General features: G+C 35.9%; 1 protein-coding gene across 1 annotated transcript; it reads right to left on the reverse strand.

The window, feature by feature from the left end:
- Positions 1-361: 361 nt before the first annotated feature.
- LOC129806077 (DDB1- and CUL4-associated factor 6-like) lies at positions 362-8,867 on the reverse strand. The gene is made up of 4 exons (XM_055854407.1): positions 8,427-8,867; positions 5,219-5,795; positions 644-1,628; positions 362-581 (listed from the first exon to the last, which is right to left on the reverse strand). The coding sequence occupies exons 1-4, from the start codon at positions 8,527-8,529 to the stop codon at positions 432-434; spliced, it is 1,815 nt and encodes a 604-aa protein (XP_055710382.1). The 5' UTR covers positions 8,530-8,867; the 3' UTR covers positions 362-431.
- Between the last annotated feature and the right edge of the window lie 3,156 nt (positions 8,868-12,023).

The raw sequence follows: 12,023 nt of genomic DNA on the forward strand, positions 1-12,023 counted from the left end.
TTTGCGGCATTTCGAAGAATACCAACTGGCACCACTAAATTCACTTCGGCTTTTCTTTTAGGTCAGGTCTGATCTATACTACAACTTAGAGTGAAAATCCGATCAAAAATATCAAATTAAATGTCCTTGTCCATAAGTTTTTTATAAAACCCATCCTTAAGTGCAGCCCCTTACCTTAATTTATGAATCCTAGGAACTGCTGTAGGTCTTGCAAAATAAAAAAATTAATAATTGCTTTTTTGTTGAAAAGCAGAAGCAATTGCGCGTATGCCTTACACGAAGTTATATTTTTATGCAGTCGAAGGGAATGCATGGTCAGCCGGGTAGACTACCGCGTCTTCAATTCAAACTTCAACGGTCGTTTATACTGGTCGAAATCTTTATTTCTTTATAATACATTTTCTCTATTTTTCTTGTTAATTGCCATTAACTTAGTCATCGTCATCGTCAATCCTGGCAATACTACCTCTATTCCTATTCCTGAACGAATGGATGCACGCCAGCATCCTTATCATGACTGCTGCTGGTACAGTTATTGTGTCTTTAGTCTCTTCAAGCATCACAGCATTTCTTTCCATGAGCTGTCCCAGAAACAAAGAAAACTTAGGGAAATGCATTGGAAAGGGTGCAAATGGGTACTCACTCTCTGTGCTTTCTCCTCATCAAAGCGCGGTGTATCCTCGTCATGGACGTCAGTTTGAAACGGTGCCCAGATCTTGACGTCATAGTCAATTCCCGAAGTCGCCAAATAGGGCAATGTCGGATGCGGCTGAATGCAATTCACCACATGATGATCAGCTTCCATCAGCATCACCAACTTCCCCGTGGCACGTTCCCATGTGAAAACATGCCCACAATCCGATCCGGACATTATATATTCATCTCCCCAGAAATTAGCCTCCTTGATCATTGTCCGGGCATTCCGATGGCCAGTGAATTTCATCAGGAGATAGTCATAATTGGCAGATTCCTGGCCATCGATGTCCTCCGGAAAGGATTCCGGAAGATTCTTCTCTGCCTCTTCGTCCGAACCGAAACTGGCACCTTCCGGATCATCCCGGGCATTTTTGCTGCCATTGGGATGCGGAACTGCACCAGAACTCGGTCCAGGTTCCTGCTGCCTCTGTTCCTCGGCCAATGTCGGATTGGCCTGCTGCCCCAAGTGACTCAGAAGATTGAGATTGGCCCGAGTTCGAGGATCAGCCAACATCCGGGAAATCACTTCTGTCATCCGATTCATCATCGTGGCATGCAGGATCGGCCTCACTTGACCCGTTGAAGCACCACCTGCATCTGTCACTTCCCTCTCAGGCCTGGCATCTGGGCCCGTGTCACTCCAATCTCCCCGCAGTCTCAGTCTTCTGACTGGCGGAGGATCAGCATTCTCCTGCCTCTGCATCTTCCTCTTCACCTTATCACTAAGCGGAGTCACTTCTACTCCATTCCCTGTCACGTCAAACAAATACAGATGATCCGATGAATAGCTCACGAGCAGCTGGCTCCCATCTGAGCTGTAGGACACCGAAGTGACCCTAAAAGGGCGCTTTTCCAGCGACGGGATCGTGAAAGCCTTCACCGGAAGGGTATTCTGCTCTCCACTGGCCGAAAAATCAATATAGGACAAAAATCTGTGGGAAAGAAATCATTGGAAAATCTGTTTTTCCCGGACTAAAAATAAAGTAAATATGAATTTACACTGAAAGAGCAATTTCTTTCAAAATTTTTCAAAAAAGGCGATTTTTTACGAAAATTGTGTCTAGTATAGACACCATAACACTTAAAAGGTTTTATTTAAAGAAATTGAAGTGTTTCCACTCTCGTAATTTGAGAAAACTCTGCAATAGTTCAACTGACGTAGCAACTTTAAAAAGAAAAATGAATTTAGAGGAAAATTTCCAAGCTTCGTACTATCCCAAGCAAGCTTCGTAATGGCTAAATTTTATCGTAAATAAATCTAGGGTCGAAGGAACGTTTGTTCGACAGGGAAGCCCTATTGACACTTTTGCCAAAATGTTGAAAATTATTTAATGTATCTAGTAAAATATAAGTAATATAACGTTTTTTCTGTAATATACCTTTTACTATAAACAGAGATGTTCAAATTTCATATCCCAAATGGTACAGAGTAGGGTATCAATAGGTGCTGACACGAGTTCTTAAAGTGTCAATAGAAGTTCCTTTCACCCTGATTCCAAAATATATTAAAAAAAAACTAAAACATTAAATACCTGAAGCAAGCCAAATTCAGCTTGTATGGAATATTTCAATATCGATCAAACAACTAAAAACAGATTTATAAATAAATTTACCCAAAAAAACAATTAAAAGGTGTGACGAAGCATCCTACTTTGCGCAATGGCCAAATTTCTGACTTTATATTACCTCAAAATATAATTTTTTTCTCTCAAAAGATCGCCCTAAAAATAGCTAAATTTTGATAAAGAGGATTTACCTATTCATAAGTCGATTAGATTCGCTTTAAATCTATCCGAAATTCGAAGACCTTTCCAACAACGCAAAATTTGCTCAAATCGGTTGAGAAATACGTTCTCTAGAACCTTTTTATCCTTTGACCTTGAAAAACTGTTGTTGGGAATGATTATATTCCCAATCTTCAAACTCCACGGAGAGGGTAGTATACAAAGTATAAAAAATCTTCGTGTTTCAGACAATTTCTGATAAATCTGTGGCTGTCCGTCCGGCCATTACCACGTCTAGAGCCCAAACGGTTAGAGATAGAGACTTGGAACCTTAGGGGAACCCCGTAAGTCAATTCTGCGAACATTAAAATGCCCCTCATGTACCCCTCACCCCTTCCCTTCTCGGATGTTTTTAAAAAATTTTTGGCTATCTTTTGGAGACTACCTAAACGTACATATCGTCATTATACGAAAATCCCGTAGAATCGTTCCTAATAATAACGATTTTTCAAGGTCAAAACCTAAAAAGGGCTCTAGAAGTCTGGTGAGCTTTGCCAAAACCTTGCCAAAATCTGTTTGGATACTTCCTGAACACGAATATAAGTATGGTTATAAAACGTCCCCGACCTCCGTTCGGCCGCTCTTTCGACCTTAATAGCTCAGATGACAAAACTTCAAGTTCAAATCTTCACCACAGGTGGTGCTGCGATAGCACCAAAATTTAAACTATTTTTTTTTTGAAAACGCGATTATGCAATTTGAATTAATTTTAGAGTGTTGTAGTCTAGGCTATGAAGTCTACAAAAAGTGCCGTGGGTTCGCGAGAGGTTCCGTGAAAATCGGAGATAAGAGGGGTCAAATTTCACGAAATTCAAAGCGTTATATCTCCGGTGCTATTTGACCGAGTTTATAATGAGTAAGGGCTTTAAATGAAAGATTTCATAAAATTCTACAATTTTCTAGAACATTTGAACTTTGTGTGACCAACACCAGGGGCGCCACAGTCGAAAAACCAATTTCAATATCACATAACCTCAATTATCTCAACTCTCGCTGAACCGATTTTGATGATTACTTTGACATATTGTAGAGGACATTCTACAATATTGTGGTAACTAAATATTGTGGTTAGGTTGAATACATTATAACCTAAAATATTTGAGATATACGATGTGCACTCAACAAAACTTGAACATTTTTTTGTGGTCAATGGACGGGATAGACGATACTTAGAATTATCGCCGCGTGACGGATTGGAGTCTCGGAATAGACGAGGACGGACGAACAACGAGCAACAAACAGACTTAGCACTAAATGTTATCAAGTTGCATCGAGTGAAGGAATGGAGCCTACATTTTATTCGCAAAAATTTAAGCATTTTAAAAACAAATCAATAAAAATAATGGTTCACATTTGAATCAAATTAACCACATTAATCTTAATTTTTTGGAGGTTAGAATTTCTTCACGCTACTTTGTTAAGTTCTATTTAAATTTAAAATGAAACTAATTCCACGGAATTGTTTTTAAAGTTATCAAAAATACATTTTAAAAATATACTTAGAAGGATCTGTTCTTTTTTTCAAATATCGCCTAATTTTTTTGGAGGTTAAGTACAACATAACCCTCATTTAAAGCAAAATCCCTTGAAACATTAATAAATTAGGTTTATTTCTCATTTATTCATATTTCTTCAATTTTAAGATTAGATTATTTTTGACTGATTTAATAAGAGAAAAAAGACCCCTTGTAAAATCCTTTAAGGAATCTGTTTCAAAATAAAATTTCCAGATCAGTTTCTAAAAGTCAATTAGGTGGGAAAGAAAATCATGCTTAGTTCCTTTTCGGTATGTTATATTATTTTCGATATAATTTATAAGTATATTGTAATTAAAAATAATATAAAATTTAAAGTTTTTCCAAATTAAAACCTAATTTAAAAGCAATAAAAACAAAAAGTCTTTTTTTTAATTTTAGATAACCTGTAAAAATAAAATACTCGGAAAATGAATCAACCAAAATGCCTCAATCTTTTATAAATAAATCGTAAATAGTGTAGGGGAAAGTACTCTCCTTTCGAACGTTCATGCCTTTGAATAATGTGATTTTTTTTAAGTTTTCCTAAGAGACTTAAACATTTCTATTAAATATTAGTTAGGTTATTATCAATTATAGATAATTATGTGACAATCATGTGGAAATCTCTTACACTGAGAGAAATCCGAAAAAGTCAAAATAACATTCCGAAAATGTTAATTTTACCCTGCATTATTGATCTGAAATTGGTGTAAATATTACCCTTTTAGGTGTATTGAGGGTTAAAGTTACCCTTTTTCATGTTAATTTTACCCTTAAAAAGGTGTAAAATGAACATTAAAAAATGTTGATATATTTTTACACCTAAAAATGTTAAAGTTACGAGGAAAAAAAGTTATTCGCATCCTCTTTTTTTCTCAGCGTAGGAAACGTAAAAGAAATTCATATTATTCGAAGACATGAACGTTCGAAGGGAGAGTACTTTCCGCTAATGGTGTTATTTCAGTGAAAAATGAACTTTTTTAGTATATGGCTGTCCTTATGTGCTTCTGCGTTAACGACTTTTCTTTGCATTGGTTCCTGTCTCGACTGTTTTTTTTCTAGTCAGTGCCACTATCAAATAGTCGAGACAGGAACCAAAACACAGGAATGTCGATAATGCAGAAACTTTTAAGCTAAAAAAAATGTTCATTTTTCATTGGAGTAGCACCACAAAAATGATTCCAAATATTTCAATCACCTTCTTCTTCCAATCTCACGTACCTTCTATCGTAGATCCGGATATGACTGTCAGAACTTCCAACTGCCACATAATTCTGCGCCACGGGAGACATGCACATGGCCGTGATGGAAGACGGACTCATGATGACAATATTCTCCTTGCAGCACATTTTGTGGCAGTTTGAGATCTTCCTCAAGTCAAACAGCCTCACAGTTCCGTCCTCTCCGCAACTCATGAAGCACCTCGGTTCTTGAGGAATCGTTATCACTTCGTACGTTGTACTATTGCTATGGCAATTGAACTCATTGATATTGGCTGTATTGCATACATCAGTGGCCTGGAGTTCCGTGTGGATGACATTACCATCCCCTGAGCACGATACCACTTCCTGATCGCCCGTGTGCGGCATGAACTTTGCACTGAAGATATTGGCTCTGTGACCAGTTTTACACTTCACCGCAACATTTCCCGTGAAGGGATTCGTGACCACGAGGGTTTGGTCATCAGATCCGGACAATACGTGATTTCCCTTCTCATTCCACGTCACGGTATTCACGCATCCTCGGTGCACCTTCAGAGATCGATAGAGGCTCAGGTTCTGCACGAAAGTCTTGCTGTCTGGAACAGGGAGAAACAAGAGGAAGCTGCTCAACAAAGCAATCCAAAAAGAAGGAAGCTATAATGCAATAGACCCGTTTATACGCTAAGAAAAATCACGGATTAAGTCCAAAAGTCGCTTTAGTCTCCAATTGTCGTAATTTCCTTCAACACTTACAGTAGAACTCCGCTATAGGCCATCGCTTTATAGTCCACAATTTATCGACCGGTGATTTCAAAACACTGATTTTAAGTTAGGTTATGTTTTTTAGTACGCGACATGCAATGTTGATTTTTGGCAAACTTTATTGAGTAGTTGTGATAATTGTGATCGAGAATGAAGAGAGCGAGGACAAGTACCACAATCGCAAAGAAAGTGGAAACCGTCGAGCAATTTCAATACTAAAAGTCGTTGATAATTTTAAAATATGACATTGACTGTAGATCCAAAAGTGTCAAATCTGGAACCAAATATGGACTATAGCGAGGCTCTCCTGTATGTCAGCAGTTCTTGTAACAATGTTGAAGTACACTCAGTCCAAGGATTATGCACATTTTCGGGACCGAAAAAAAAACGCACGAAATGAATTTATGCATCGAGAAAATTTGCATACTCGCAGGCGATTTCTTTTTAATCAATCTTTGGTAGAACGAATTTCGCGCGGAGTAAATTAGTCAGAACAAATAATTTCAACTGTTTAAAAAGAAATTCATCAACAAACAGTAACTCTATGGCCAGAGTTACTGTACTCTTTGGCGATCGGGAGCAGTCACTTTTATTATTTGAATCTTTTGGAGAAAATACAAGAAAAAAATACATTGAAAAGCAGCTTGTTTTGCTCTAACAAATTCACCAAGACGGTTCAGTTGTCAATAATGAAATGATGCGAAGCCGGAAGGAGTTCGTTTTAGAGGATGCCCCCGAAGGAGATAGCAGGAGATAATGAACGAGGTCCTTAAACGACTGGATTTGTTGAGGTACTGGAGGGTTATCGCTTTGAATCGCGAAGAATGTCAAGGGGTAGTGCAAGAGGCCTTGTCCCTCAATGAGACGCAGCGCCACTTAAGTACAGTAGACTCTCTCTCAATCGGGCATATAGATAGATTTGGGCGTCAAAGTCATTGTAAATTCCACAAAAAGCGCTCAATTATAAAGAATCATGATAAAATAAAAGGAACTACAGAGAATTCGAGCAAATTTGATTCATAATTAAACGTGGAAATTGTCCACAAAATTTTTTACAAAATAAGTAAAAACCTATGCCCACTGCGATATTTCTGATGACATTTTTCGCAAAATTTTGAACAGAAGTAAGTCGATTTCCGTAACAAGATTTACCGAATATTTATAGAAGTAGTCAGTAATAAAGCGTGTAGATGAAAAGATTTTCTCAACCTTGACATAAAATTTAGTCGCAATAGTCCATTTATTTTGTTTTTGACCATTTTTGACTGAGATTAAAATGATGGAGAGAATTCGAAGATTAAAAGTTGACACTTATCTCATGGATCACAATTAGGAGTTATGCTGAAATCGCGAAAGAACCGGAAAATATGCCACTCCACAGTCTGGCTGATTATAATTCGGTTCAAGGAACTCTTGGCTGTTGCTCAGACACCAGGAGGAACTGTTCGAAAACCTGGGATTCAGGACAAGAGGATGAAAAACAACACTAGAGCTTTTCAAGAAGCGAATCAATCTTTTCATACGAGATGTCTGAAAAAGATGGGAATTCCTTGGAGCTTGTTCTACAAAGCTCAGGCTGCTCCCCATTAGACCGACAAAACAGCGTCAAAGTGCTAAAGCAAGGTCGAGGAGACTCAATGATCATTTTCTCGAAGGATTCCAAGGTTATATTGGATAAATGAAAAAAAAGCATCGTTAAAGGTGATTTCAATCAGTTTCCTGGTCAGCAACTTTACTCAGCAAAGACACGTACGTTTGTGGCTAGCAAGTTTCGCTACAAGAAGTGCGACAAATTCCCGAAAAAGTACATGGTTGGTGGCCATCTGTTCAAGGTTCAAGTAGACGTCGCAGCATTGAATTTTTCACAACAGGTAAAAATGATCAAGGAGATCTACATTACAGAGTGCCAGCAGAGGCGACTTCTGGCCTCTCTGCCAAGACTTATGAAATATCCCCTACACTTTTCGCCTGATCTGCTAGCAAGAAAAATGTGCAGTATGTTGGAAAGATGGTCAACCTTCCCGGCACTCCAGGAGTCCGTCCGATTAAGAAATACTGAGCAATTTTGAAGACATATCTAAGAAATTAGAAGGCAGACTTGCCGGATTTCAAGAGGAAGTAGAAGATTATTCGAATTCGAAATAATTGGAAATGGACTTATTAAGTCCCTAAGGTCCCTTAGAGGATGGTACAAGAATTCTAGCTCGTACAACACGTACATCCTACCATTCTAATTCTAAACACATTTATCAATTTTACTGATTTATCAATTTGAGCATTGTAAAAGAAAATAATCCTAAATCCAAAGAAATCACTTAAAATGAGCCAAGGTTCGAATATAGTCACTAAAATCGAAAATAATTTTAACCGATGACTAAAGCTGTGACCGAACTGAATTAGTAACATAATCTAAAAACAATCCGGGATTACTTAGCGTATAAACGTGTTCAATGTTATTTTCTTACCTTTTGTCGATGTTGTGAGGCGTTTGTTGTCGCCAAGTTGATTTTGATGGCAAATATCTCGAAAGACACTCGTCGGTTTTGTCCCATGTGCACCGTGAGGCATCGTGGCACTGATTAACAACACTAATTGCGAAATATTTTTGGGTAAATAAAGGGATTCGGTCGAGCAAAAGAATTTTATTTATGTTCTGAAGGTCAGCTGCAGCATTTCGATCCAATCTCACCGCAGTTTTTGCACTTTTCCACCCTCCCCTTGACACTCAAATCACAGATATGGACTTTGGATGGCCACGATTGCTCTCTATCTGCATCTTTGCTGGATTATTCTTGCTAGAATTCTACCTCAAAATCTTGAGCAAAGATGCAGCAAAGTAAATTTTGCGAAGGAGGAAAAAACTTGTACTACCCAGTGGGATACAGTGTGAAGTTAACTCAATTATCTCATGCATGTCCCAAAAACTGACAAAATTTTGTCTTCTACCCGGCTGACTATGGAACACCTTTCGGTACTGATATGTGATATGCATAGAAATTTTCAATGCAAAAAAAATGCAAATTTAATTAAATTTATTAATGAGGATAACCCAATTAGCAAATTATTATTAGTTATTATTAAAATTATTATTAGCAAATTATTATTATTATTTTGTAGGTTAAGTTTGTATTATCATAGAAAAGGGTCAAGTTCTCTAATTCACCCATGTCTGAATTTGAGATAGTCTACTGTACTTCATAATCCTATATCTGACCATTCTCTGTCTATAGACAACATACCCTTGCAAATATTTATTATGTATAAATAAACCACAGGTGTGCCAGATCAGAACCATTTGAAACCGAACAAACGTCAAATGAAACTTGTATGTCAATGGCCAAAACGCTACCTGAACAAACTTATTTTGACGTTTATTCGATTTCAAACGGTTCCTGCACAACTCTGAAATAAAGCATGAAAATCGTTATTACAAATTCCATCAAGTTGATAAATAATTTTAGAGAAAATATTCTCAGAGTCCATTTTGACAGAACGACACATCTTGAAGAAAGTGCCGAAAATTCGGTTAATCTTCTATAGAATTCTGCAGAATTTTCATATATTAATCGGATCTGCCTTAGAAGAATTTTCAAAATTTTCGGCGGTTAAGAATTCAAATCTGACGAATTTCTGCAAAATTTGCCGGGTGGTAAAATGGTGAAAAGTCAAAAATACTGAAACACGCACAGTTCCATAAAATTCATTTGTTCAATGAAATACACCAAAATCCCTGGAATTCTCCTGAATTATTAAGAAGAATGACTACGGCATCATTGTACTTGTACGAAACATAATTATATTAAAAATAAACAAAAGATTAAAAAATGCAAGAACATGAAACCTAAAAGTGACCAAACTACTTAATCAATCCTATAAATTGTTTTATAAATGCTCTCCAATTTTTCACAAGAAAATTGAGAGTAAGTGTATCAAATTTCGGCCAGCTTGCTATTCCGACCACTTTTTGTTCCTCGAACTTCCATGTTTATTTAGTTTTCGCACAATCTAGAGCTCTAGAGATTATATATATACAATGCAAAAAAAAAATGTCGCTTCGATAAACGAGATTATGCGAAAAAGGCATTGGAAGAATTCCGAAAGGGCAAGGAACTATGAGAATGAAGGTGATATAACTGTGCCACCAAAGCTATGTCTGCATTTTTAATTATTTTAAAATGTATTAAGAATGATTTTAGAAAAAATAAAGACGAAAAACTGTTTACAAAGTTCCAAACGATACTCCTTAAGAAGAAGGAATAAAAAAATCTATATATATTAAAAATATTACACCTAAAACTTGAGTCTTTGGCGCTTGCATGCAACTATACCGAAATTTGGCACACTTACAGTAAAAACAAGATGAAATTCGCAAGTTGAATTCTATGAGTTGAACTAAAGTAGTTGAAATTTCAAATAATAACCACTGAAAAAAATAAACTTTCAATTGAAAAGGAATTAGTAGAATTGCACAATTAGTAAAATTCAACTCTCGGTAATGGTCCAAATGCAATAAATGGTAGTAATAATTAATAGTATTACAATGAAACAACAAAATAGCTTAAACTTCATTCAATTTACTGGTTGGATATTTCTACGATTATCGTGTGTAGTGTAATAGAATCAATGCGATTCTCGTTGTAATATTTCAACAGATTATCGCAGCAAAAAGTTCAACTTTCAACTACTTTCGTTTGAACGGTTTGAACTCATTCTTCTTCTTTTTATATTTTGTGTAATTTAAGTGGAACTTTTGGAGCAAAATTCAACTTACTTTGATTTTCCACTACGAGAAAATTAAACTTGTTTGCTTTTCACTTTTGCTGGCTACAATAATCGTTTGAAATTTACTACAATTATCGATGCTCTCCTATTACACGCGATAATCGTAGTGATTATTTTTACTGTGTATAGGTATAGTCAAGAGTCATAATCCGGGCGCTTCGCTATCTGGATCGTTTATGACTAATCCACTAATAATATTTTTATTTTTATTTCCGTATTATAGTTACTACAGTAACATAATATAACTATTCAAGTTTGAGAAAAAGCAAAAATAATATTATTATCCACTAAATAAGTGAGTGCAATCGACTTATTTCAATCTTGGGCCAGCTGGATTCGTCACTAAAAATTTTCTAGTCAGTGATATTTTCGCTAATGACAGTTGGTTGATTAAAAACATTTATTGTTTTATCCTTGTGAAAAAAAGTATTTAAATCTAAAGGTTTAATTAAAAGTGAATTATCGAAAAGGCGACCCAATTAGTGCATGCTGACTTATTTCAGTATTATCAGTATTTTATATATTTTCTTTAATTTTTTTGATAATTTCTTTTTATATTATGTTTCTGAATGAAGCAGTGAAAATTTTCTATGGATTTAGAATTATTAAAAAAGAATTTCATCAGTAAAAAACAAGCGTTTAAGTAGCACTCTTCAGAAAATGATCCAGTTACCCCACCTTAGAGTAAATATCCTAATTCAAAATCATTTCAAGACGCTTTAACTTTGACAGAAGATTCAACACTTTAAGTTCATATTTTTTCCGAAGAGAATTACATAAATTTGCTCCTTGACTCTTCTAGAATGTTACTGTTTAGTGAAAATTCTTTAGATATAATTTGAAAACTTCTTAAATACAAGAAAAATACGCGAGCATAAAATGCTTCTTTTGGAAACAAATTAATCCAAATGGAGACAAGGGAAAGTTTCTAATTGGAGACAAACAGTGTAAGTGAAACCGCGACGAAAGGCTTGCAAAACCTTGTTGAGTTGCTTTTGAGTGCAGGATTTGTTCTTATTCATAGCCTTTTCTCATTTCTCATCTAATACAATAAGAAAATCTCTCCAAAAAATCATATTTCCGGGGTTTCCTATTGAAGCATTTGCAGACACTTCAGAAAAACCCTTTTTCTTCACGAAATAAGTAATAATTTCACTTGAAAACATCACGTACCGTTAACAATGAAGATTAACACTTTATTTAACCAAAATTAGCCAGAAATATGACATAAATTTTAAACAAAACGAATAAACAACAGTCAATTTATTGTATTTTTCACT

This window comes from Phlebotomus papatasi, chromosome 3, assembly GCF_024763615.1.
Source record: "Phlebotomus papatasi isolate M1 chromosome 3, Ppap_2.1, whole genome shotgun sequence".
Lineage (NCBI taxonomy): Eukaryota > Metazoa > Arthropoda > Insecta > Diptera > Psychodidae > Phlebotomus > Phlebotomus papatasi.

Coding starts and splice junctions, on each gene's coding strand:
- LOC129806077 (XM_055854407.1), bottom strand. CDS start 8,529: ATGCCTCACGGTGCACATGGGACAAAACCGACGAGTGTCTTTCGAGAT. Junction 5,796..8,426: donor CCTCACAACATCGACAAAAG/GTAAGAAAATAA, acceptor TCCCTGTTCCAG/ACAGCAAGACTTTCGTGCAG. Junction 1,629..5,218: donor ATCCGGATCTACGATAGAAG/GTACGTGAGATT, acceptor TCTTTCCCACAG/ATTTTTGTCCTATATTGATT.